At 42.7% G+C, this 27,292-nt stretch overlaps 1 protein-coding gene across 1 annotated transcript in view; it reads left to right on the top strand.

Annotated features, from left to right (window-relative positions):
* SMC6 (structural maintenance of chromosomes 6) overlaps window positions 1-27,292 on the top strand; it is a 1,850,548-nt gene that overhangs the window by 293,387 nt on the left and 1,529,869 nt on the right. Inside the window, exon 8 of the mRNA XM_044068538.1 lies at window positions 13,016-13,117. Within this exon, the coding sequence (XP_043924473.1) occupies window positions 13,016-13,117 (102 nt within the window). The remainder of the gene's footprint in view (window positions 1-13,015; window positions 13,118-27,292) is intronic.

The following is a 27,292-nucleotide window of genomic DNA, read 5'->3' as shown; positions in this document are numbered from 1 at the left end:
TGTTCAAGATGCTGACATGGGAGGCTTAGCATTTGTTTCTTCCACAGAGAATACCTGAATCACTGTTTTAAAAGTTTGATTGACCATTAGTCTGAGGATGTAAGTGAGCTTATTGTGCATGAAGAATGGGATAACTTGAACTGTGCATTTAGAGTGACTGTAATGGATGGGGCTGAGCACAGTGTGTAGAGATTGTTAGGGAGAAACAGGCCTGTGACCATTTGAGGCATTGGAAACTAGGCAAGAGTATGGGAAATGAATTTTACAGAAGATGGGTACACTAAGGGAAGAGGTTCATTAGTGTACTGTGAATAAATTGGATCTGCAGTTGAAAAAATGTTGCCAGAAGTAATTTGTGAGGCAGTAAAGGCTGGGAGTAGGCCAACATTCTAGCTTCAGAAGCAGTGACGAGATAGGAAGGTTAAGGTATTTGTCAGGATTAGAGTTGCGTTAGATGGGGATGTTGTTCTTAGAAAGCTGCAGATACGTTTGGCAATCACTGTAAGAACCTCATATGAGAAGGGTCAAGATGGGAATGACACTGAAGACCAAGAAGTGCTTGATTTTCTGATTGATCTGGATTTGCCATTGCAGCCTGACTGTGCTAGGTAGGAGGGTGAATCCCTTTTTAGGGTACAGTAACTGGTTGATATGCTAAAAAATAAATCATCTTGGATAAAAGATGTAAAGGTCAGAAGTGTTTGGGATGTTATCTTTAAAATGTCTAGTGAAAGAAGGGAAATGGAATAGGGCTTTCCTGTTGTCATGGCAAGTAACATTTACATTGGTGAACTTGAAGCAAGGGAAAACTGCCAGAGATTTTTGACTTTTAATAACCCATTTTTCTATTGAATTTTGACAAAGCTTTCTCAAAATAATTAGTGGCCAAATTAAACAGATGGCTTCTTCAGGTGGTTGATGTTGCTCAGACAGGCTTCATTTTTGAGAGAAGGTCAGTTCTGTGGCTCTCATCTCAGAGGGTGGGACTCTTGCTGGTTAACGTGGATAAGGCATTACCTTGAATAATCTGAGGTTTCCTTTGGTTTGTGTTAGAGAGAATTGGACTTTGATGACATTTCTGCTTTCCCAGAGGGTGAGAATAAATGGTGCCCTCTCCACCTACCTGCATTTTGAAACTAGAGTGAGGTGTCCTTGTCTCATCTGCTATTTAAGTTGTATATGGAACCTGTGCTGCATATGTGGGCATTGAAGGGGCTTGGAGTGCTGTCCACTTAGAAGATTAAGTCTGTAAAATTTCTCTGTTGCTGATAATCTGTTGGTGCATATTGAATGTCCAGAGTGAGAACTCTCCGATGTAATGTGATCCTATCTCACCTATATTCAATACTGATGGGCTCGGAGCCGAGAATCAGCTCTGACTCGGCTGTTCTGACTAGCACAAAGTCTCTCATTGGGTGGGCCAACCCTATATCCCAGGATGCACCACGGCCAAAACCCCAGATCTCGTTTGCCGCTCCTGGAGTTTCGATGTGGTCTCAACTTGGCTGTGGCTAAGTACCCTCTTTTGTGATCTTTGATATTTTATAGCAGTTTTCTGTAGGAGAATTTATATTCAAAAGCTATTTTCATAGCTACGTTGTTGTAATTGACTTGTTGTTTGAGTGGGATTGTTTATTCCTGTTGTGTGGTGATCCTTCTGTTTGGAGGGCTAGGCCCGTTTTAAGTCAGAGGGCCTTTGCCCCATCTTGTGTTTCGGCATTTAACTTAGAACCCCCCCCCCCCCCCCCCAGTGCTTAACTTGTGTTTGACTTAGGTTTGTGTATCATGTCTACCAAAGAAAAAGAACATAAGCCATCGGGCTTTAAAAAATGTGCAAAGTGTAGTTATAAAATGTCTTTGACAGACTGTCACGTGATTTGCGTATACTGCCTTGGCGCCAAACACTTGCAAGAATCTTGCAGTGTCTGTCATGCTTTCTCTTCGAGTGTTTTGCAGGAGAGAAAAAATAAACTTATCCTGAAGGGTTTCATTAAACCCCCCCTTTGAGGAAGCTGTTTCTTCTCCCTCTGAAAAGTCCAGGGTTAAGTCTAAAAAGAAGCCCCCGGCTCCGTCCTCTTCTTCGGAGCTGCTGGAGAAAAGATCCAGGTCAATGTCCCCTTCCTCGGCTCCACTGGTCTCGGAGCCGTTGGCTATGGGGTCTAAAGCTGCGTCTCCCTCCTCGGCTCCATTGGTCTCGGAGCCACAGGATTCAGGGTCGACAGCTGGGTCCACTGTCTCGGTTCCACTGGTTTCAGAGCCACAGGAAATACTTTCCATTTCGGAGCCGGCTTCTTCGGTTCCACAGCTTTCGGCGCCGAAGGAGGTTTCGGTGCTTCTCGAGCCTGCTTCGGCTCATATCCTCTTGGAGACGATTCAGAGCCGTTCTAGTCATGTCTTGGATCCGATGGGAAAGGTTTCTCGACCTCCTTCTGTCTCCTCCAGGTCCTCCAGGTTATCTGATTCGGACGTAGATAGGGTGGTTCAGAGGCTCCTCCAGTCACCAGTGTTATCTAAATTATTTTCGGCTCCAGCCCAGTTGGCTCCGGAGCCCACCATAGTATCGGTTCCATTCCATCCTCCTCCGACAACCTTGGTGTTGTCGGAGTCGGAGAGTGCTGAGTCGAGTGAAGTCCTTGGATCGGTTCCGAGACCCCCCTGCCAGTCATTCGGTTCCGACCTCGGCTCCAACCTTCTGTATTCCTTCTGCAGGTTTCGGTACTGTGGTGTACTCAGGCCAGAGGGTGATACATCAGGGCTACTGACTTCGGTTCCGAGTCTCCCCCTTGGTGCTTCGGCTAGGGGAACCCAGACTCTGGTCATGGTTTCGGAGATGGGCCCTTCCTCCGATTCGGGGAGACCTGCCTTCGAAGCTATGAGGAGCGCGCTGGCCAAGTCCTTAGTGACTTCACCCGAATCGGCATCTCCCTCCCTGGACAGTACGACTAGAGTTTCTGGTGACCCCCCCCTATCTCTGGACAGCGGGGCTCCAAGGCCTGAGGATACCTCCATGTGTGGTCCCCTGCTTTCTGGAGGCCCTTCAGAGTCTGTGCCTGAAGAGCCTCCCAGAAAGAAGCTGTGTAAGAGGAAGCACCTAGACTCCCCAGATGAGTCCGTCACCTCGGACACCGACCTCGATGATGCAGAAGCGTCCCCAAAGTTGTCCTCTGATGATGTCTCGTTCTCCGATATCCTGGAGATCTTGAGACAGCGGGGCGACTGGCCATTCAAAAACCCTTCTGAGGAGGAGTCTGTCTTCCTCAAGGCCTTCGGAGCCCAGCCTTCCGCCTCTTGGGTGTCTCCACCCTTCGATGAATTATTGGATCTTATTTGTCGAAGGGTGTGGGAACACCCTGACTCTGTGGAGCCAGTTCCTAGCCACCCCAATAAATTCTTATCTGCACCTCCTGGGAAAGAGTTTTTGACCAAGGGAGTTCCTGTGGATGCCATGGTGGTGGCGTCTGCCGCTCAGCAGGACGTGGCAGAGGCTTCTACTTCCATCCATCCTTCTGATAAGAGTCTAGGCGCATGGATAGGTATGGGAAGCGTACCCTGTTTTCCGCGACCTTTACTCTGCGGTCGCTGAATTACTTGTGTCATTTTACGCGGCTCCAAAGGGATCTCATTAAAGAGTTGGGAGATACCCTGGCGGGTAACGTGCCTGAGGCGTTGACCCAGTCTGTTAACGCCTAGCTGTCTACCCTTTCTTCCATCATCAACTCGTCCATGAGGCTCATATCTTATGCAGCCGAGGGGACGGGTAGAGCAGCGAGCTCAGGTGTAGCCCTCAGGAGGCAAGCTTGGATGCGCTTGTGTCATTTTGCGGAGGCTTTCAATGTTTCTTTCACGGACGCCCCTTTCGACGGGTCCTCCCTTTTTGGACCCAAAGTGAAAGCCACCCTCACGAGATGTGAGCAAGAGGGTAAGACTTTGTCTGCCGTTGGGGCCCGTTTTTCTCTCCCCACTAGACCTTATTCCAAGGCTCAGAAGGGAGGAAAAATGTGGTTCAGAAAGTCTCAAAAGTCTTCCCCTGCACATCAGAGTGAACCCCCTCCAAAGGCAGAGGAGGGGGAAATTACTCCGGAAGACGACGCCCCAGAGGTGGCGGAGGCCCCCGCAATACAGGAGATGGCAAATCCTTTCGTGGCTCCTCCTTCCAGCATCCCTGAGGGATTACCAGACTGTGCGTCTCCGGAGCCAGTCGGGGGTTGCTTTTCGGAGCATCTTCAGGCCTGGGAGTCCATCACTCAGGATCGATGGGTGCTTCGAATCATCGCCGGAGGTTATACCATTCCCTTCATCCGTTCTCCCCCACCATCAAAAAGAATCCCGGACATTCCAGCCATTCAACGGGATCAAGCAGCACTAGAAATCTCAAAGCTGATAAGAAAAGGAGCCATCCAATCAGTCTCCGCAGACCAGATCGGATCAGGAACTTACTCAAGATTATTTTTGGTGCCGAAAAGAACAGGGGACTTGAGACCCATTCTGGATCTCAGCCGTTTAAACCACTTTATGAAAAAGTCCAAGTTCCGAATGGTCACGTTACAATCCATTCTCCCCTTGCTGAAGAAAGGAGTATGGATGTGCTCCATAGATCTCAAGGACGCCTATTATCACATCAAGATAAACGAGGCCTCCAGGCATCATTTACGCTTCTGGCTGGGGAACAGTCATTTTCAATTCCAGGCCCTGCCCTTTGGTCTCACCACAGCGGCGGCTACCATCCTTCTAGTCCCTCTTGCCAGGTTGCACATGCGAATACTTCAATGGCTCCTTTCGGCCCAGTGGTCATATCAGGATCTTCCCTTGTCCCATCCTATCTTCATTATGGAGAGATACCGACAAGATCTTCGTTGGTGGCTTCTCCCCTGCAATCTGAATCAAAGATCGTTCATCCCCCTGTCCCCCGTTGCCACGGTAACCATGGATGCCTCCCTGATAGGGTGGGGGGGCATTACTTGGGCAGGACGGTTCAAGGTATGTGGCAAGATCACGAAACTCACTTGCATATCAGTATTCTGGAGATGAACGCAGTGCTTCTAGCGTTGCAGGCACTCCACAGCTTTCTTCCCCAGGGAACTATTGCAATTCTTTCCGACAATATGTCGGTTGTCTGGTATCTGAACAAACAGGGGGGAACCAAGTCCTATCCCCTTTGCATGGAAGCCATGAGAGTGTGGAGCTGGGCGATCGCTTCCCAGCGCTTTCTAGTGGCAACGCACATTCCGGGGAAGTCCAACGTGATTGCAGACAGGCTGAGCAGAGCTATTCTGATGCCTCACGAGTGGTCCCTGAACGATCGAGTGGCGGCTCAGATATTCTCCAGGTGGGGTCTTCCCTGCTGCGACCTCTTTGCCAGTCCCCTCAATGCGAAGTGCAGAAATTATTTCACTCTAATCCCTCCTCAAGGGGAGCCGCCCAGGGATGCTCTAGTCCACGATTGGCCCCCCGGTCTGCTCTACGCCTTCCCTCCCGGTCCCTCTATTGCCAAGAGTGATTCAGAAGGCAATCTACACGGGAAGCAGCATGATTTTGATAGCACCACTCTGGCCCCATCAAGTTTGGTTCCCCTTTCTTCGGAAATATGCAGTGGATGGGCCTTGGATCCTGGACCCAGCTCCAGACCTATTGACTCATCAGTCGGGACAGCCTCATCCATCCCTCCGAACTCTCAGACTCGCTGCTTGGCTACTCCACTTCCTTCCTTAGTCAGACAACATAACCTTACCCCGGAGGTACTACAGATTTTGTCCTCTTCTCATAAGTCTTCTACTAGAAAGATTTACTCTAGTAAATGGAAGAGATTCGCTATTTGGGCTGAGCAGTGTGACCTTAATCCCCTCACAGCCTGTGTGTCAGCGGTGTTAGATTTCTTGGTGACACTTTTTAGACAGGGTTCTGCTGTCTCCACTATAAAGGTTCAATTGGCAGTGATCTCTAATCATCACGTAGCTCATGAGCCTTCCCTCATGGGTCATAAGCTGTGTAAAACCTTTCTAAAAGGAGCCTGGTTAATTCGCCTCCCGATTTCGCAACCCGTTCTACCATGGGACTTAAATATGGTGCTCGGAGCTTTGACGTCTCCTCCCTTCGAACCTGCAGCCACTTGCGAATTAAAATTCTTATCATGGAAGACTGCATTTTTGGTAGCCATTACTTTAGCCAGAAGGGTATCGGAGCTTCAAGCCCTTTCTGTCAAACCTCCTTATTTGATTTTTCACAAGGACAGAGTATCTCCAAGACTAAATCCTTCCTTTCTCCCTAAGGTGTCTTCTGCATTTTGTCTCCAACAGGCTATTGAGCTACCAGTCTTTTTTCCACAATACTCCAACAAAGCAGAATACATATTTCACCAGTTGGATGTACATAGACAATTGAGGTTTTATTTGAATAGGGCACAACAGGAGAGAAAATCAGACCAGTTGTTTGTGTCCTTTTCCGACAACAGAATTGATAGATCTGTAACCAAGGCTACCATCGCTAAGTGGATTAGGGATTGCATCTCATTCATTTATGCATTGATGGGTAGGAATCTTCCTTTTCCAGTGAAGGCGCATTCTACCAAGGCTATGGCAACTTCAGTGGCCTTTCACGCTAGGCTGTCCGTGAATGAGATTTGTGCAGCGGCTACTTGGACTTCTCCACATACCTTTATTTCTCATTACAAATTGGATATGGCATCTAGAGGTCGTGCTTCCTTTGGCTCCACAGTGCTCAGGAGTATTTTCCAGTGAGCCTCCCAGGATTTAGGTGCTAGGGACGCTGTCCCATCAGTATTGAATGTAGGCGAGATAGGATCACATTACATCTCTTAGTTATGTACTTACCATAACGATAGATGTATGTGATCCATCTCGCCTACATTCTTACGTACCCGCCCTCCTTCCCCCTTCCTGTTGGATTTGGAGGAGACAAGTATTGTTTGATTCCCATGAGGATATTATTTTTTCTCTCCTCTTACACTTGTCTCTTTGTGAGTTCTGTGGGTGGAAGAATGTGTTGGGGGCAAACTAGATCTGGGGTTTTGGGCATGGTGCATCCTGGGATATAGGGTTGGCCCAGCCAATGAGAGACTTTGTGCTAGTCAGAACGGCCGAGTCAGAGCCGATTCTCGGCTCCGAGCCCATCAGTATTGAATGTAGGTGAGATGGATCACATACATCTATCGTTATGGTAAATACGTAACTAAGAGTTCTGCTAATAGAACTGAAGTTGGCATGACCTTTAGAGATTAATTCTTTTAAGTCTGAATTGCTGATATTTATTACCCTTTGGATGGAGCTGAACTATCAGAGTAGAATGAAGATAAAACAGCAATATACTTATAAAGTAAGCTTGTGGAGATCCCTGCCATACTTTTTATTCACCTTTTTTTTTTTTGCCTTGGCCACTAAGGGTTTGAGTTTATGGCTGTATGGGGGTGCTTAGATTTGGTCTTTGAAGAAATACTGAAAATTACTCATATGTAGGTACGGCTGGAGTCTTTTGATTTAGAACTGTTTTGATTAATTTCCCGAATGGTTTATGGTGTGTATTTAGAAAAAAAATTATAGGCTCTCTTAGGGATGAGCCCTCCTAGGGTATCTTGGGTCTTTTTGGTTCACTTAGAAAGCTTGGGTAATTGGTCTTACAGATGTCTTGTTTTATTACAAGGTGATGAAGTATTGGCTGGGGTCATTGTGGTGAATTCATGTAGCCTGAGCAGCTATTAAGGAGAGATTACATCCTGGATTGTATTGGAGGCAATAATTTGTTGCACCAATTAAGAAATGGAGATAACTGGTGTATTATTAAATTGATAGTTAGATTGCAAATAACCTGATTGTTTTTGGATTCAGTTAAGGGGTTCCCATCTTAGCTTCTTAGATTGCTAGACTGGAAGAGGAAGGGATTAGCCTACTTTATTCACATCTTGGACTCCAGAAGAGGGTGTTTGATATAGGAGATGGAACAGGCCATATGTGGGTTTATTAGAAGTCTGGGCTTTCAGTCGGTTTCTTTCATGAGAAGTGAGGGTGGGTTGACTTTGTTCTAATGGATCCCCCATCTGTCAGAGGCTCAGCTTTTAAAGAGTTGGCAGGTCAGTGTAATACTGAGGAGGTCCCATCAGTTGTTAAGGTTCTAAAGTAATATAGTGCCATGGCTTGTCTGAAGTTTATGGAAATGGAAAGTTGATTCTGGGGACTTTGATTAGAATTGTGGTATCAAAAACATTAGGGATAGTATGGTCCATACTGTGGTAGGATCTTACTGAAATGGCTTATTGTGTAAAGATTTAACTAGATATTTTCATACTGCAGTAGTCATCTCACACTGTTTGCCGAGAAGATTGTTGTAAAGGCTGTGGGCAGCTAGGAAGTTGTGGACTTTTTCTTCTGTGTGAGGTTGCTCTCTTCCTTGTTTGGAGGAGGCATTTATGAGTTTGTTTGGGATGAAGGTTTGTGGGGATGTGCAGTGTGTCCATGTATGTTACCCCACGATCAATGTATTCACTACAGCAGCTGGCACTCGTATAGCTTTGTTTTCTGATGCTTTTGCATATGAAGGTAATCGGTAGATTATGGCATACTGAGATGGTATCCTAGATTTAGAAATTCATTTTGCTCTTTTGTGAAGACTGTGTGACTTGAGAAGGATTCTGAGTGCTGAATTTTAGCTTATGCAAATTTGATTTTAGCTGGCACAGTTTACTTAAATATTTACCATCTGTGAAAGGCTTAAACATGTTGAATATCAGTCCCAGCTGGTGCTTATGGCACCAAGGAGTTGTCCCCTTAGGAGATGATTTATAGTTCTCCCATTTCTATTTCTTTGTTTTATGCAAGATGCCATGAACCCCAAGGCCTGCAGAATTTTTCTTGCGGGGAGTGTGGAAGCAATCTGAGCGGTTTCCCCCTTTATATCCGTGTTTTTTTTTTTTCCAAAAAAATTTTTATTGTTGTTTCATAACGTATCAACAAGAAAAGCACAGCATACAGAATAATGGTAATTAGAATGCTGAGCATGTATGCTAAGCTTATATAAACATGTAAGACGGGTAGAACTCAACAAAACTCTAAAAGTATATACAATATATATACTTTATGTCAGTGTTTTAGTCATGGCTGTTACAGTTCTGTTGTAGTGGAGTATGTCTGTGTACTTGTTACAATATGGTTGTAGTTTTCTGATCCTGCACAGTTCTATAATGCATTTGATTTTTCTTTTCTGTTTATGCATTTTGAAAAATGCTGACATTTGAAATTAAAGAAAAAGATACTTGTATGTTAATGCTCCTTTTCTGTGCATTATTGAAAAGTACTTTGTTCATTTGAAAGCTCAATTAAATGCAAGTATTTTTGAGGAATGTATTGCTGTCTTTGCAAATTAAAGTTCACATCACAGCTGTACTTCATTTATACTACTTCAGCAGCTTAATACGGTCTGTCTGATGCCAGAAGACCAGAACTTTTCAATAAAAGTTAAAATATATGAAAATCACAACACTGAACTGATTTAATCTTTCATTTAGTCAACAGTTGTACATGAACTCATCACTTATTACATTATATACTGTAACAATTATGTGGTTTTGGTTATCATAAACAGCAGCTTATATAAAATCATTACTAAAGTGCTTTTTAACACAAGAAGTAGGAAGTATGTATGATTTGCATTTGTAAAGGGTAGAATATCATGATAAATTTAGAAGAGGAAAGTGTACATGTCCCCAGACTATACCAGTAAAGTGTATTTTTTATATGCCTGCTGCCTCTTTTATGCTTTGGTTATACACTCCTTTGTTCAGGATCTTTGTAAGCAATAAAAATGTGCATGGGTATATCAGGATTTTACCCACAGTTTTTGTGGTTTGATCACATGTGTGAAGCCAGAGTGATTAAACAAAGCCATCTGTAGGTAAATCCTAATATACCCACAAACAGGAGTGTATTATTGCTGTTATACAATTACATTATTTAAGAAAGAAATTTATTTATCTTGTATTTGTATAAGGGCACTTCAGTCTTCAGTGTTCTCTTCCCTAGGCTGATTTACTGCCGTTCCTATAGGACTTGTATTCCCATATTTTACAGTACTTCAGTGCAGGAGAAGTGAAGGAGAAAACAGACTCTCTGATGCTTTTTATTTCTTTTTTTTTTTAAACAGTTACAGTACAGTAAAAGTTAACCGGAACTCTGGCAATCAGCACGATCAAGCAACCAGCAAAAAAAAAAAAAAAAAAAAAATCAAAGAAATGCAGTACAATTTTCATGTGTTGCACTTTTTGTTTCCCCCCTACAGAAACATACTTTACATTTTTAGAGTTTTAAAAGGGAAGATGGGACTACATTCCCTCTCTCCCCAACCTAAGAACAAGTGAAACCAAACTAGTAGTATAGGGTGCAGTATTAGTCAGGCCTGTTTTTAATAGTAACTCTCAAACAACCAGAAACTACAGTTATTTGGCATCTACCGATCCCCATGGGTGCCGGTTAACTAAGAGTTTATTGTACAGTTTTTAAGATGGACAGTGCAAAAATATAATGAATATCAAGTAGCTTCTACTTGTTTAGTTTTGCAGAATGTACCTGATTTTCTCATAGTTTGCTCTGTCCTTCAGTATGTATGGGTATAAAGTCTTGTTGCTTAATAGTACTTCAACAGTTGGACTTGTTTTCTTTTGGTATATGCTCCATTTACAGTGGACATACTGGTTGGATTGTCCAATCAGCAGGTTGTTTTGAATAGTACTGAGCCTTTATAGTGTGTTTGTATTTAATTGATGCTAAAATTCAGTATTTAGTTTTTTTGGCAGAGTAACCCCTCAAATTACTGAGCAGGTGACTTTAGGTTTCATTAGTATCTTGGGTATTTTTTGTAATCTGCTTGTGGAGGATGGGTATGTCTGTCCTGGGAGAAGGGGATTGATTATGGCCTTCTAATGCCATAGTCTCTTAGAGAAGAGAATGTCTGGCCACCAAACTATATATGCAGTCGCCCTTATTGCTGGTGCATGGGAGAGTACATTCACATAAAGGAGTGCTTAGTAACGTCCATGATGATGCCAGACCATCCTTCCTTTGGGTGGGTAATGACTGACTGTCAGCCATGGTAATGCCAGTTAGTCCATTATCCACCCAACGGAAGGACGAGTGCCTGTGTGCCATACACCCTGATTGCTTTATGCACCTGCAGAAATCCTAGCATTCTCATGGCTGTCTGAATGATGTCCTTTCCTAGAAGACATTTACTCCATTGCTGGTATATGTTGTGTAGGGGAATGAACAGGCTTATGTCCATTCAGGGCAAGTTTGATCATTAGCAGGCTTCAGGTAAACAGCACGTGAAAAAATGAAGCATTTTTTGCCATGTGGACATTTGCTTTCAACATTTTTTTGTATTCTGCCAAGTAACATTCATTCTGTTCACACAGAAGTCTGATGCAGATTTCAACAAATACAGGTCTATGAAATTACCCTTTCTCAGAAAGGAAATGGTATTGTTTTGGATTTATGCTTTACATTGATGCCAGTAAGTGAAGAGTTGCACCACCTGTATATCTGTCTTAGTATAGTTAGCCACAACTTGGAGTAGGAGATATTCCCAGATTTGTGATCACCTCAAGAGTTCACAGTCCACTTCAGCAAGTTCTTACCATAGAGCGGGGGAGAGCCCTGACTATGGCCCAGGCAACATGAGTTTCATTAGTGGCTCAAGTCTTTGATAAAGCTGGCAAGGAGGATGGAAATGTCCATCCTGGGAATATAGAGGCAGAGTTTGCCACAAGTTATAGCAGCCCTTTGGATGTCGGGGTCAATTCATAACCAGGGAACATGCATGTGGTTCACCAAACCACTGATGGGCAGTAGCCTTCATTGCACAAGTTCACAGGAGCATTCACATGCATAGGGGGAAGATGTTGGGGCCCCCATGGGGGTGTGGGTCAAATTCCTCCGGCCTAGGTGAGGGGATAGGCTAATAAATAAAATATCCTTATTGCCGATGTGCTGGCTAGGACACAGTTCCTATAGCTGCCTAAGAACACCCCCCCCCCCCTGCACCGGGATGGTTCTCAGAATTTCTTGGAAGATTCCCACTACTAAGGAATGGATGATACCAAACCAGACTGAAGGAGGCTTGATGTTAAGCAAGTTGGGAGGGGGGGGTGAAAACATATGGGAAAGTTGGGAGGGGGGGTGAAAACATATGGGAAGTAAAGTCAAGTTCAGAAAACTGTATTTCCCACAGTTTTTGGTAGATTCCATGCAAGCGGTTCTATTTCATAAGAAGTAGAACTGAGCAGTTGATGCATATACCCTACTACCACATGCAGTGTCTGCTTTTGGGGTTACTTTGTAGGAAAATTAAGTAAAATACTGAAAATGTACTTGAATTGAAGTTCCACATACAGATCATCACTTCAGATTTTCATTTGGTCTTTTTGTTGTAACAACAGCCTGCAGTGATTTTTGCAGTTGAACTCCTCAGTTCAAGTAGTGACTCAGATGCTGGAGGAGGTGTACAGAAGAGAGTAGGATTAAGAGTCTGTTACAATATCTACCCTAGGGGGAGGGACTGATGGTTCAGTGTCTTTTTCCCTGCCTGCAAGGGGAGGTTTGCAGGAGTTTGTTGCATCTATAACTGGAGACTTACCAAGACAGTGACAGTAACCCACATTTAGCATGTGAGCTGCAGTGGAGCGACCATTGTAGGGCCCCATGTCAGCCACCAAGGAATGAGGTTAAGGCCTTAATTAAGAACACAGTCATTGCATCAGTATTAGATATGAGTTGAGTACAGACACCTCCATGCCTGTTTGTTGTCTCTCACCTATGTGGGGGGGGGTGTTGAAAATCGGCAGGCTTAGAGGGAAAAATAAACTGGGGGGGGGAGAAAAAGGCCTTGTTTGACAGTTCATTGTATTTACTTAGTCTGTTATCTCTTACCTGCATGCAGTGATTTGCAACTTTCTCTTTATAATTAACTGTGTTTGTCTGGTTGTCTTAATTTGGTATGTTTTGTTATACCTTCAAAGTTTTTTATGAAAGCAACTCAGTTGGAACAGATGAAAGAAGATCTGAATTACATCATGGAGACTTATTCAGTGACGACTGCAACTGTAACCCAGCAGGAAGAAGTAAGTAACCAAGTTTGTTCCTGTTTCCTCAGTTTTTTTTTTTCTTTGAATTACTTTTAACAGTACAGGATGAAGATAGAAGTAAAGTTTATTTCAGGTTTTGTTGTGTAGACCTCTCCAGTGTACCCCATCCTTGACTGTCAAGCCCTTTCTCAACTTTTGACCTGTTCTGTCCCCCATTTTCTACTCTTAACTGCTGTTAACAGCTGGGGCAGCAGTTGGGCTGAGACAAGTTGTCATCCATGGGTGGTTCAAATTTATTTATTTTTTATTTTACGCCCTGCCCTTTTTGCGGTGCTCACCCAGAAGTGATGCTAACAGAATCAGTGGACAAACTTCAGGTGCATTAACTATTAATTGCTGAAGGACTGAAGCCCCTGGTCTTCCTATGTGTTACAATCCTGGAAACCCCCGTGATAGGTGAACTGACAAAATGCTGCTAATTCCAACCCTCTCAGCCTAATCCTCCAGAGTCTGAATCCACTATCTATCAGCAGGTTTCCTGCACCAGTCAGTGCTCCAGCCCACTGTGCCACAGTTTTTGGTCACTACTTAAAACATTTAAGGACAGAACGGGGATTAAGTGCAGCCTTATGCCAAGTTTGACCCTACCGCATTAGTTTCTCAGACATTTAATATGTTAACTGTGGTATGTTGCAAATGAATAAAAAATATGAAAAATATCAAAGATTTTTATTTTTTAGATGTAATGACAACTTAGTAGAGAAGTCTTGTAGACCATTTTTATACTCTTGAGTGTTAAGCAGATGCTGAGCACATCAGCAACAGTAGAAAGAGTATAGTGCAGACTTTCAGATTTTAGAAGTAAAGGCATGTGTACCAAAGCCTCTGTTTGTAACATACACATTCATAAATTTCATTACAGTTCATTGTTAAACTTGAGACAACCACCTTATCTGAATGCAAGCATGGTACTGGTAGCTGTAGCATTTTACAAGTGAATATATATACATGTATGTTTGCATGTGTGTGTGTGTGTGTGTGTGTGTGTGTGTGTTATATATATATATATATATATATATATGTGTGTGTGTGTATGTATATATATATATATATGTATGTATATATATATATATATATATATATATATATATGTATATGTATATATGTATATATATATATCTATATAAAAAAAGCATCCATCCACAACCCCTTTTCCCAATTTTGGACATGGGGTCCGGATGTCACTTCAACAGCGACAATCATCTAGAGCCATGGTTCACACCACTGGGTGGCTAGCCCTGCCACAGTGGTTCATCCACATTGCACACTTGCAGGCACACTCACACCTATGGCCAATTGAGAGTGTTCAGTCCACCTACCACATGTCTTTGGAATGTGGGAAAAAATGGAGCACATGACCTAAACCCATGCAAACACGGGGAGGAAATGCACACAGAAGGCATCCCAGCCAAGATTCGTACCAGGGAAACTCTTGCTGGGAGGCAACAATGCTATCTGCTGCACCAATATCTGTTATTCTCTGATGTTCTTCGTATTTCACTGTTGCAGTCATCACATTTGGGTTATCTGCTTTCAGTAGCCCTCATTCGGCCTGATTATCAAAGTCTTGGGTCCTGCGTCGGTTGCTGTCTCATCTTCCATCAGTTTTTATTGCCGTGCGGTGCCCGAAGCAGAAGCAGTTCGCAAGTGTCAGCCGACTCCTGAAATTTTTGTTTTCGAGTTTCAGAACCGAAGTCTTCAACTAAAGCTAAGTACCCCGTTGGGGAAACTTTTTCTTGTTCTGAACCGATGTCAGTAAAAGTCAATAATTGTATTTCTTGTGGAAAGCAAATACCTCTTAAAGATTTTCATTCGTACTGTATTCCTTGCCTAGGCCCTGACCATGACATGCCTCGCTGTCGGTTTTGTGCCTTATTTAAACCGCAAACTATTCGCCGTCTGTATATTTACGCTTCTAAATATTTTGGTACTCTGTTCAGTTACCCAGTTATGTCTTCGGTAAGCCACCCGACTACCGACATTCCGAAAAAACACAAAGATAAAGACAGAGACAGGCAGCCTAGGTCCAAAGCTGCCAACAAACGCTTCTCTTAAGCTAGGCCAGTTCGCCGGTACTCAGTGAGGTGCTTTCGCAGCCTCTGATACCTGCTTCTTCAGATTCACAGGCCTCTACTGAGACCCATTCGGAGTCCATTATGCCGTGAGATGCTTCAACTGTGGAACCTGTGGATGTCTCTATCTTGGATGGGTCCGGAGCCGCTGTGCAGGCACCGGCTTCTGAGGGTGTATTCAGGCTTACTGACTTGCATATTAAACCAACGCCATCTTCTTCATCAAGGCCTAAAACTTGAACCTTGCCTAGACCGCATGGTCAGGCCTCTATGCCTAAAAAACAAATGCTAAGAATGGCAGAAGACCTTATTACTTTAATCAGGGGAAGCCAACCTTCCCCCTCTAAGAGACCTAGGACTGAATTTGCTTATGATACTTCTGACCAGGATTCTAAAATTTCTGTTTCCTCTGATGACCAAGATTTTCCCTTATCTACCTATGAGGATTCTGATGCTGAAGACTCTATTCCCTCTGCTTCCCTCCCAGCGGATTTTTCTTTTGGTGAAACCTTGCATACTCTTACGGAGCATTTTCGCTGGGAAAGCCAAGATTACTCTGATTCTAAAAAGAGGCTTAGGGATTTCTTACTCCTGCCCCAACACAGGCCTTTAGCTATCCCTCCTGTTCTAGACATTGTTGATGATGCCTTTTCGGAATCTAGCTTGTTCCCTGACTCTCTACCTTCTGCTCCCAGAAAACCTGATAGATACTGCAAGGTTCCTGACTCTCACAAGTTCCTTTTTAAAAATCCTACTGTGGTTCCTGAGACCGTTTCACAGAGACCCAAGGGCATTAAGGCTACTACTGCCAAAAATCCTACCCCCTCTGATAGAGATTCCAGGGCCCTGGATAGATTGGGGTAAGAATGTATACACCTCTGCAACCTTGGTCTTTAGGTCCTTAAACTGCCAGTTTCATATGTTAAAGTATCAGCAGCATATTATTGGTTTGCTTAAACAGAAAATGATGTTGATTCCTGACTCTGCTGAAAATAAGGATTTACAGGATTTAATGCATTCTGCTGAACAGGTTGGAAAACATACTTTGCAATGTGGTTTTGATTCACTAGAGGCATCTTGCAGGGCTGCTGTCACCGGGTCTGTACTTAGAAGGCATGCTTGGCTTAAGGAGCAATCTTTGTCAGATCATATTAAAACTAAATTGCTGGATGCTCCCATAAATCAGGACCACCTGTTTGGCAACAAAGCAGAAGTTGTTCTTAAAAAGATGGAGGAAAAAGCTAAATCTATGCAAACTGTTAAAGATTTCCTACAGGTACAGCCTCCAAGATTTAGTAGGCATTGGCCCTCTAAGAATTGGTCCTTTCCTGTCTCTTCCAGGCCTCCTCAGTCCAGACCCAGAACCAGCAGAACACCCAGACTTCAGTCCCAGGGTACGCACAGGACTAAGCAGTGGGGGTGGGGGGGGGCTCCCACTTCCAAATCGGGGCATAGTAAGACTCTCCCTATGGTAAGCTGTCTCAATGACTTAACTTTAAAACTTCCAAGCACTTCTCAACTGACTGCTCCTTTAGGGGGAAAGATTGTTCTGCAAGCAAAAAAAACTGGGAGCTCGTTACCCAGGACAAATGGGTTTTAAATATAGTTTCCAAGGATACAGGTTTCACTTCTACACATGGGCAACCCCAAACGGTTGGCCAGATCTACCCACAAATCAGCAGTCAGAGGCTCAAAAGCAAGTACTCTCTCTCTTAAGCTTAAAAGCTATTCAAACTGTACCAGAAGAGGAAAAGGGACAAGGTTTCTACTCAAGACTTTTCCTGGTACCTAGAAAAGACAACTCATGGCGTCCTATCTTGGACCTTTCTACCCAAAACACCTTTTTGGTGATTCCAAAATTCAAGATGCTAACTCTTCACCAGTTGCTTCCTATGCTAGGCAAGGATGCCTGGTTGGCAACACTGGATTTAAAGGAAGCCTACCTGCACATTCCAATCAGGGAATCTTGCAGACGATACCTGTGCTACATGCACTATTAGTTCTCTGCACTGCCCTTTGGCTTATCTACTGCGCCCAGGGTATTCACAAAGTGCCTAGCTCCAGTCATTGCATTTTGCAGGCAAAGAAATGTTTAAATATACCCATACCTTGACGATTGTCTAATTCAGGCAGAAAGCCAGGACATACTTTTAAATCATCTGGCATTTGTACAAAAGGTGCTAACTTGTCTGGGGTACACCATAAATGAAAGGAAATCACATCTTGTACCTTGTCAGCAAATTATATTCCTGGGAGCAAGCTTGAACACAACTTCCCAGATGGCTTTCCTCATGCCAGAGAAACAAATTAATTTGACAACTTACTTCAAACTAATGGCCACAAAAACCCTGCTATCTGCAAGGCAAATACTGCAAGCCTTGCGGTTCATGGCCTCCTGCATTCTACTAATTTCATATGCAAGATTGCATATGCAGAAACTACAATGGTTTCTAAAAAGCCTATGGTGTCAACATTCTCAGGATCTAAAAGCAATGATTCCTATCATACCTTGCCTCCAGTTAGAGTTCCTTTGGTGGGCAGAGGCCTGCCGCTAAAACAAGGGACTACCATTCACTCTACCCCCTGCCGCCCAAACCCTAACAACAGATGCATCAGAGTAAGCATGGGGGGCTCCATGGCAGGGAAGTGCATTCAGGGCAAATGGAACCAAGTCAAATGCACCTGCATATCGATCAAAAATAAATGTTAGCTGTACAGAATGCTCTAACAGCCTTCAAGGACAATTAATGATAAAGACGGACAGCACCACTGTTATGTGGTACATAAGCAGGGGGGTACCCATTCATACCCCCTCTGCAGACTAGCCATGGCTCTGTGGAACACAGCCTTGAGCTACCAAGTGCATCTACAGGCTCAGTTCCTGCCAGGAAAGTAAGTACACTGGCAGATGAACTAAACAGAAATCTCATGGACCCACACGAGTGAAAACTGGAACCAAAGACTTTCAATATGTTGATAACCAGATGGGGGAGTCCCGATATAGACCTGTTTAACTCCCCCCAGAACTTCCAATTGGACAAATTCTGCACAAGCATTTCCCACAAACAAGCTTGGAAAGTGGATGCTCTGTCTTTCAGCTGGAAAAATCTATCAGTTTATGCCTTTCCTCCTCTGCCTCTCCTCTCCAAAGTACTACTAAAGATCAAACAGAACAAACTAAGGACCACACTGATTGCATCAGACTTGGCCACACCAACACTGGGTACCCCCTCTTGTGCAGTGTGTCACTGCTGGCTCCATGGCACCTGCCTCAGACCCCTACCCTGCTGTCATAGCAGGAGTGCCAGATTCTGCACCCTCAGCTTCAAACCCTGAACCTGGCAGCCTGGCTAATTAGTTAATCTGTCCATTACCATCCCTCAGTAAACAAGTGTTGGAGGTCATTTTGGAGGCAAGGAGGCCTAGTACTAGAAAATCGTTTGCTGAAAAATGGAGAAGATTCTGTGCCTGGAACCAAAACTCAAGGGATGGGCACAGCAGCGCCCAACTTACCTCAGATTCTTCAATATTTAACTGAGATGCTTCACAAGGATCTTTCTTTTTCCTCCATCAAAATTCATGCCTCAGCCATTTCAGCTCATTACAACACTGAAGCACCCCTCTTCTCTCATCAACTGCTCAAGCAGTTCCTCAGAGGGGCCAAAAACTTAAGACCACTCAGGAGAGCCCCAACTGCAGCCTGGGACCTTAACTTTGTACTGGAAAAACTCACTCTTCCTCCTTTTGAGCCAGCTGCAAGTGCAGAGTTAAAATTCCTTTCTTGGAAAATAGTTCCTTTTAGCAATCACTTCAGCAAGACTGGTATCTGAATTACAGGCCTTTATGGCAATGGATCCTTTCATCATCTTTCATGTGGACAGGGTGTCCCTCAGGACCATTCCCTCCTTCATGCCCAAGGTAATATCCAGTGTGGCTCTTAATCAGTCCATTCATTTGCCAACCTTCTTTTCTAATCCACAGAACAAAGGGGAATGGATACTGCACTCCTTAGATGTGCACAGACAACTTAAATTTTACTTGGACAGGACTAAACCTCAAAGGAAATCTGAACAACTGCTGGTGGCATTTGCTGCAGGGGTAGAGGGGAAGGCTATTTCAAAGCAAACCATTTCTAAATGGATAGGTCATTGCATTAATTTCTGCTATAAGCAGCATAGAAAACCTATCCCACAGGGGATTAGACCACATTCAACCAGGGCTGCATCTACCTCTACAGCCTTTCTCAGAGGTGTCCCTACAAGGGACATCCTAGAAGCTGCTACCTGGAGTTCTGTACATACTTTCACCAAGCATTAGCATTTCCCTTTTTTCTCTAAATCCAGAGCTGGCTTTGCCACTGCAGTCTTGCAGGGCCTTATAGCTGGTCCTAATGCTATCTAAGTTCCTCCTCCCATCCTTAGCTTTGAGAATCTACCCAAATGTGATGACTGCAACAGTGAAGCACGAAGAACATAGTACAGTTGTGTACACTTACCATAAATATAGATGTTCGAGTGTATTCACTGTTGCAGTCCTGGTTACCCTCCCTCCAGCCACCTGACTTCTTTTGGCTGTACCTCTATTCTCCTTTACTATGCTTAAAAGCTTTTTTTGTTGGAGGTATAACCTTGTGTATATACATTTAATTGCTTCCTATTATGGGGGGCACCTGACATCTGGGGCAAGAAAAACTAATATAATGGCATCTGCTGCATTCTTTATACCCCTGACTACCTGATGTCATAGAAGATGAGACAGCAACTGACGCAGGACCCAAGACTTTGATAATCAAGCTGACTGAGGGCTACTGCAAGCAGATAACCCAAATGTGATAACTGCAACAGTGAATACACTTGAACATCTGCATTTATGGTAAGTGTACACAACTGTACTTTCTATGCTACATAATACAGAAGTATATGTGAGGCCTTCTAATGGTGTTTTTATATATATATATATATATATATATATATGTGTGTGTGTGTACATGCGCACACACACACACATACAGTGGATATAAATAGTGTACATTTCAATTGAAAAACAAATCTGTTAGTGGACAAAATATGAAAAATGCACCTTTTGATATAATTACAGCATTCAGTCTTCTTGGGTATGAGTCTGTCAGCATGGCACGTCTTGACTTTGCAAAAGCGCTCCAATTCTGTCAGATTGCGAGGGCAGGTCTTGTGCACAGCCCTTTTCAGGTCACCCCACAAATTTCCTATTGGATTTGGGTCTGGGCTGTGGCAGGCCAATTCCAAAACTTTAATTTTCTTCTGGTGAAGCCATTTTTTTGTTGATTTTGATGTATGCTTGGGGACATTGTCATGTTGAAAGGTGAAATTCTTCATCTTCAGCTTTCTAGCAGACGCCTGAAGGTTTTGGGCCAAAAGTGACTGGTATTTGGAATTGTCCATAACTAAAGCCCCAGTTCCAGCTGAAGAAAAGCAACAACAAAGCATGATAGCTGCCTCCACCATGCTTCACTGTGGGATGGTGTTTTGGTGATGTGAAGTGTTTTTGCTCCAAACTTACCTTTTTGAATTGTGGCCTAAAAGTTCAACATTGGTCACATCAGACCATAACACATTTTCCCACATGTTTTTGGGAGACTTGATGTATTGTTTTGCAAATTTTAGCCAGGCCTGGATGTTTTTCTGTGTAAGAAAAGGCTTCTGTCTTCCAACCCTCCCCCATAGTCCAGACATATGGAGGATATTGGAGATTGTTGTCACATGTAGTACACAACCGATACTTGCCAGAAAATTCCTGCAGCTTATTCAGTGTTGCTGTAGGTCTCTTGGTAGCCTCCCTGACCAGTTTTCGTTTTGTCTTTTCATCAGTTTTGGAGGGACGTCCAATTATTTGCAACATCACTGTTGTCCCATATTTTCTTCACTTTTTGACTCTCTTCACTATGTACCATGGTATATCCAGTGCTGTGGAAATGTTTTTGTACCCTTCTCCTTACTGATACCTTTCAACAATGAGATATCTTTGATGCTTTGTAAGCTGTCTGCGAACCATGGCTTTTGCTGTAGCAGGTAACTGAGTAAATGTCAGGAAAATCTTGCAAGGACAGCTGAACTTTATTTGGGGTTAATCAGAGTCTCTTTAATTGATGGCAGCTGTGTACCCAAGAAGACTGAATGCTGTAATTAAATCAAAAGGTGCTTCAAGAAAGTATTAGTTTAAGGGTGTGCACACTTATGCAACCAGCTTATTGTATGCTTTTTATTTTTTTTATAACAGATTTATTTGTTTTTCAATTGAATTGTACAGGATATAGGTCACATTAAAGGTGGGAAAAGTTTTGAATTGATTTATTGGGGTCTCTTTTTTTTATATCACAAAAATGTGGCATTTTAACAGGGGTGTGTGCACTTTTTATATTCACTGTATGTATATATATATATATATATATATGTGTGTGTGTGTGTGTGTGTGTGTGTGTGTGTGTGTGTGTGTGTGTGTGTGTATAAACACTTTAGAATCTTGAAATACTGAAATGTTGAATTTCAGTATCTCGAGACCAAAGTGTAGAATCTGCAGATGCGCGAAACTGCAGAATATCGAACCCGCTGTCCTGACATTGCGTTAGGTAAGTGTGGCATTTTTACAGGTTTTGAGGAGGGTTTGTGTTTTTGAGAGTGTGTCAGGGAGTGTTAGGTGTGGGTTAGGGTACGTAGGTGAGAGTGTGTGTGTCAGTGTTGAGCGTGGTGATGTTGGTATCTGTGTGATGTGTGTTGGTGCGTAGTGGGTGTCGAATGTATTTTGGTGGGGTTTTTGTGTTGGTGTTTAGTGCGACCTGAGAGTTAGTATATATAAGAAGGGGTGTGGGGGGTGCAAGGGGGTTTGCCCTCCTGCTTATTGTGTGTGTGTGTGTGTGTGTGTGTGTGTGTTGTTGTTGTCTGGAGGTAGGTGTAGTTGTGTTTGTGTGTGTGCTTTAATAGTCACAGTTTTGGGTTTCGCGGTTTTGGTTTTCTTTTTTTTGGTGTTTCATCTTTATAGTTTAGAAATACTGAAATTCAATAGGTTCATAGGTTCATAGGCTGGTACTAGGCTAACTGCCTTTGCAGGCCATTCTAAGCCTAGCCACTTACCCCATGTGAGAATCAAACCCTGCACCTTCTATTTGTAAGGCAAACACCTTAACCATTATGCCATCCTCCCACCCCAATATTTCAATATTTCGATATTATAAAGTGAATCCGTGTGTGTGTGTATATGTATCTATGTGTACATATATATATATATATATATATATATATATATATATATATATATATATATATATATATATATATATACACACACACACACACACCCACATACACACATTTTTTGTCATACATGTAGAATGTTTACTTCTTAATGAAGAAGTAAAGCATGCACAATCTGGACATAAAGTCCAGAGTGTGTCTCTGGACACAGAGGAATGCGGAAACCAACAAAAGGCACAAATGAAAGTGTTTATGGAAGACTTAATTATGTCAGTGTTACAGAAAGATGAGACTCCACTATTAATAGCCAAGATAGGAGTAGATGAGATAAAATGGTGATGTATAAGCAATTGACAGGGAAGTCTCCAGGAACAAACCATATTCTTGTGGATTTGGAAGATGGGAACGAAGAAAGTGGGAAAGATAAAAACAGATAGGAGAGCTAAAGGTAAAACCTGAGTAACTCCACAAGTGAAAAAAATAAAAAGCCACTTAGGAACCATGGATGCAGTTTATTAAAATTATAAGCAGTAAGCTTTCAAATAAAATGATTTTTCAAACTGATAATGGCAAAGGACTACTTAACGTCATCTAGTATAATAAACTAAATAATCACATGATTAAATTACTATAATCAACACTGGTGTGGTGTACAGTTCATAGGTTCATAGTTAATCATTTTCCACAAAGACTCTGTCGCCAACTTTTAATACTTTGTCTGTTTGCCACAGTTTTGTCAGATCAACTCTTTCTGCTGGTAGGTTTCATCTTTACTAATAAAAGTATTGGCTGCATTCTCTTGGCCAGATTTAGAGCATGCCTTTGGTGTACCCTTTTACCCTTTCAGTTAACAGGTCCAGCTGTAGAATACCAGTCCTGTTGCTTAATTGTGTGCCTTCATAAAATTAATACAGTATGTACCTTCTAGCAGCAAATCTCAGATTTTCCCAATGTGTTCTGTACTCTAATTCTGCAAGTTTTCGAAACATCTCTTCATCAGCATTCTCATACTCAGCCGCACTTTCCTTCATTTCGACCTCTGATTTTTGCAGTTTTATCAGCTCATCTGAATATCTGTTTAAAATGTCTTCCGTTTTTCCAGTCTTTTTTATTTGAGTTGATGTCCGCCTTCATTGTTTCGTCTACTTCACTCAGCTCTGACCACATTTGACTTATTTCCTGTAGATTACTGAAAGCCAAGTCTTTGCACCAGAGCTGGAACTTTAACTGCTTTTTGGTGAACAGCTGACCTTGTCTAGTTGATTTTCTTTCATGCTCTTAGTTTCTCCTTTGTTGGCATCCAGGCAGTGTACTTACTAGCCAGTAACTGAATTTTACCAGTGACAGTATCCCTGGCTGCTTCTCGCTTTGTTTTCACACTGGATAGCTGAAGTTAAGCTAGTTATCAGTGTGTGACCTTCTTGGAAGCCCACATATCCTAACTTTGTGTCCTGTTTGTGAGCTAGCAAGCAGTCTACTGAGTTATGTGGGGATTTATACCTAGTTCTAACCGTTTGTCAGCAAGACCTGAGTGGGATATGGTATCAAACGACTTAGCCAGGTAGAGGTAGGTGGTGGTGGTTACCATTTTCCCTTCATTCATAGCCTTGGTGACCCTTTCGAAGAAGTTTGCATTTGAGTAAGCAAGGCCTTCCCTTGAGCCAAAGTGGGATGGGTCCAGTGTGTCTGTAGGTTGCCATTGTCCTTGTGGATCATTTCTATGATGATTCATTCCATGGTTTTGCATATTAGACTTGCCAGAATGATGGATCTTTAATTCCCAGGGTCAGTTGATAGTCCACTGTTGTGGAGATGGATGACCGTTGTGGCCCTCCATTCACTATGTACGTAACCTGTTTTGAGGCTGTAGTTAAACGGTGCCTCTAATGGTCGTGTTAGGTCATGTTTGAGGCTGTTTGGGAGCAATAGGGGCTCTTGTTGGGGCCCATTATAGCAGTGATTTTTTTTCCTTAGTGAGCGCCTCCAGGACCTGTTTCATGTTGAAGGTTGGGGGGGATATTGCAGAAGGGATTTCACAGGGAGTACTGGGGGTGGTTGGAGCTAGATTTGCTGCGTCACCCTGGTTTAGTGAAGGTCGTGCCATTTGCCACCAGTTCTGCACACTACAGTGTGCTGCCTTTAAGGTTTCTAACACATCTGAAGAAGGCTTTCTGATTGACTTTGGCTTTAAAGGCTATTCTGACTTTATAATTGGCCTTGTTGGGCCTTATTTTCTTATTTAGAGGAATCGGAGGGCTCTTGTTTCTGTGAAAGTTGCTCTTTGTGATTTTGACCATGATTTTTTTTCTTTTGTTACATACCGTGTTAAGGTTAGGATTCCACCAGTATGGGTTGTTTTTGGTGTTAGGTCTGAGTTTGCTTTTGGTAGGTATGGCAGCCTCATTGAAGCCATTTACATGTTTGTATAGGGTTTCTGTGAACAATTCTGTATAGGCAGCTCTGTTCTCGGGTTTTCCAGGAGCCTTGAATTTTGTCAAACTGTCACTTAACAGTACATTGTCAGCTTTAGAATAATTCCTAACTGTTGCTGATTTAGTTGGGTTTTCTGGTTTGTTTTTTATTTTGGGGGGAGACAGCATTGTGATCTGACTAATATTGAGTGTGTGTGTGTGTGGGGGGGGGGGCAGGGGTGAGTACCAGGTCTACTTTTTTGAGCCCTGGTTGGAGTGTGTACTGTCTGGTCCAGGGGGGTTTGTTGACAAAGACAGGAAACATGGCTGTTTACATTTCCCAGTCTATAGAGGGGATAGTTAGCATCTCCCATGAATAGAGTGTGTGGCCCATGAATAGAGTGTGTGGTTGGAAGTTGAGCACCTCCTGTAGGTGCAGTTACAAGTTGTGAGCTTTGTTGGTCACAGAGGGTGATTGTAGCTGGCCAGTACATGATATGCAACCTTTCTGTGAAGACATAGACATGTATGAAATCAAGGACATCATCCTGTTTTACTAACCTGTAGCTGTATATGTTGCTAATGTAAATAGCTTCACCTTTAGCCCCTATATGTGTTCTTGTTGGTCTAAATGTGTGGAAGGCACTGTAATCTTACACTGTTGGAGTGCTTTCTGTGGATGATTTTTTTTTTTTTTTTTGCATTGTTGGGAGTTTAGTCAATTTTACGTTGCCTGAAAAAGGCTGTAAGGGGTGGATAAAGATTTAGCCAATATCTGAAAGCCCGGTGGGGGGGGCAGATGCAGACCATCCTTGGCAAAGCAATGTGGTTTGTTAATGATGTCCTTCCATGCTAATAGATATTGGGTCCCCAATATGTGACACCAAAAACTAAGCTATTTGTTAAAATTAATCATTTTGTGTTCATACTGTGGCATCATCCCAGGTGAAAGTAGAATGCAGGTCTGTGTGAGGCATGTACCTGTTGGCAACACATGTTCAGAGGAATCCATAATGTCTCTTTTTGTATAGTCCAAAAAGGTACATCTCTGGTCATTTTCACCTATTTGAACTATGATAGAACCATATTGGTATATGTGGTGCATTAACTTGAGTGCATAGCTTCAGATAGGCGACTAAGTGTTATCTTCTCATTATACAGCCTGGTGAGTGGGGCACTGTGTGTCATACAGTAGAATCCCCTGTGACAAGAGTATTAGGTAAATTGTTTGCTTGCCCTATGGGCTTTGTTTTTGGGAAACATTGGGTGTAGGCTTATATGTGGTTTTAGGTGTTTTTTATGTGCTTGACTGCAGGGATAGGTGTTGCCATTAGATGGCTTAGGAGGTCTTGAAGTTTGAAGAGGTTTCTTTTAAGTTTCTCAGCGTGAGAAGGTACGTGTGTGTAGTGTGTGTTCTTTACAGCCTTGTTACTAAGCAAGATTATAGCCTACAAGAAAGTTATATATGTATACATCTTGCATACTGTGTTAGGTTCTTTAAGGATTAAAAGGTTGTCATTGTATATGAGACAATTGCTACATTGTCTCTGGATGTCAGTATCTACCAAGCTGGCTACAGAGATATTGGGAAAATGCACATCCACGTTGTCAGGACATACATTAGTGTTTGTCTTTTAAGATTTGGAACTTGGTTTTACAAGGGGTCACCATTGTGGTGTCTGGGATTAAGGCTAGCTGTTTGTTAGTGTTGTGATCTGTTATTTGACAACATTAACAGAAAATGATGATTCAGAGAGAAGCCGACTGTAAGAATATGTCAGTATTTTTGGTGAGTTTTGATTCAGAGAAAACAAAAGTCTGCAGGGATTTTATGACTAGGACATTGGTAGCATTTGCATTACTTGATGGAATACTAGGGTTTATTAGGAGGATAACAGAATGGTAGGACCAGAGATTTAGGTAGGAGGATTCCTCTCCATAAAGCTGTACATGAACAGAGGAACCAGGCTGGATTGTCCTCCTTCCCCTTTATTTGCTTTATATTTAGAGCCAGTTGCAGAGAAAATAAGGGACTCCTAATTTCTATGCTATAACTGGTATGGTAATCAGGGTAAGTTAGCTTTATTCACAGTTGGTGTTGTTTTGTGTGTGTTAAATCTAGAAACGGTAATTTTGATGTTGGGGATCATTGCATCCATTTCTAGTCTTTTGGGGATATAAAATAAGGATAACAGGCTATAGTAGTAAACTGTATTACCCACACATGAATTGGTGCAGTAATGTCCACATTTATGGAGACATGATAAAATTAAGTCATTAAGTTTTAAAATAATTCTGTTATGGCAGATATGTGGGAAGGGACTAAACAAAAGATAATACAGATGTTGAAAAGCTGGAAATCTTATTTACGGATATGGATCCTAAGTGACCAGCAGTAATCTGCTTATATTCCCTTTAGATTTATGCGCAAGTCTGGCATAT

The sequence above is a fragment of the Protopterus annectens genome, chromosome 1.part0 (genome assembly GCF_019279795.1).
Source record: "Protopterus annectens isolate FY-2018-M chromosome 1.part0, PAN1.0, whole genome shotgun sequence".
Taxonomy (NCBI): domain Eukaryota; kingdom Metazoa; phylum Chordata; order Ceratodontiformes; family Protopteridae; genus Protopterus; species Protopterus annectens.
This window is presented reverse-complemented; position numbering and strand designations above follow the sequence as displayed.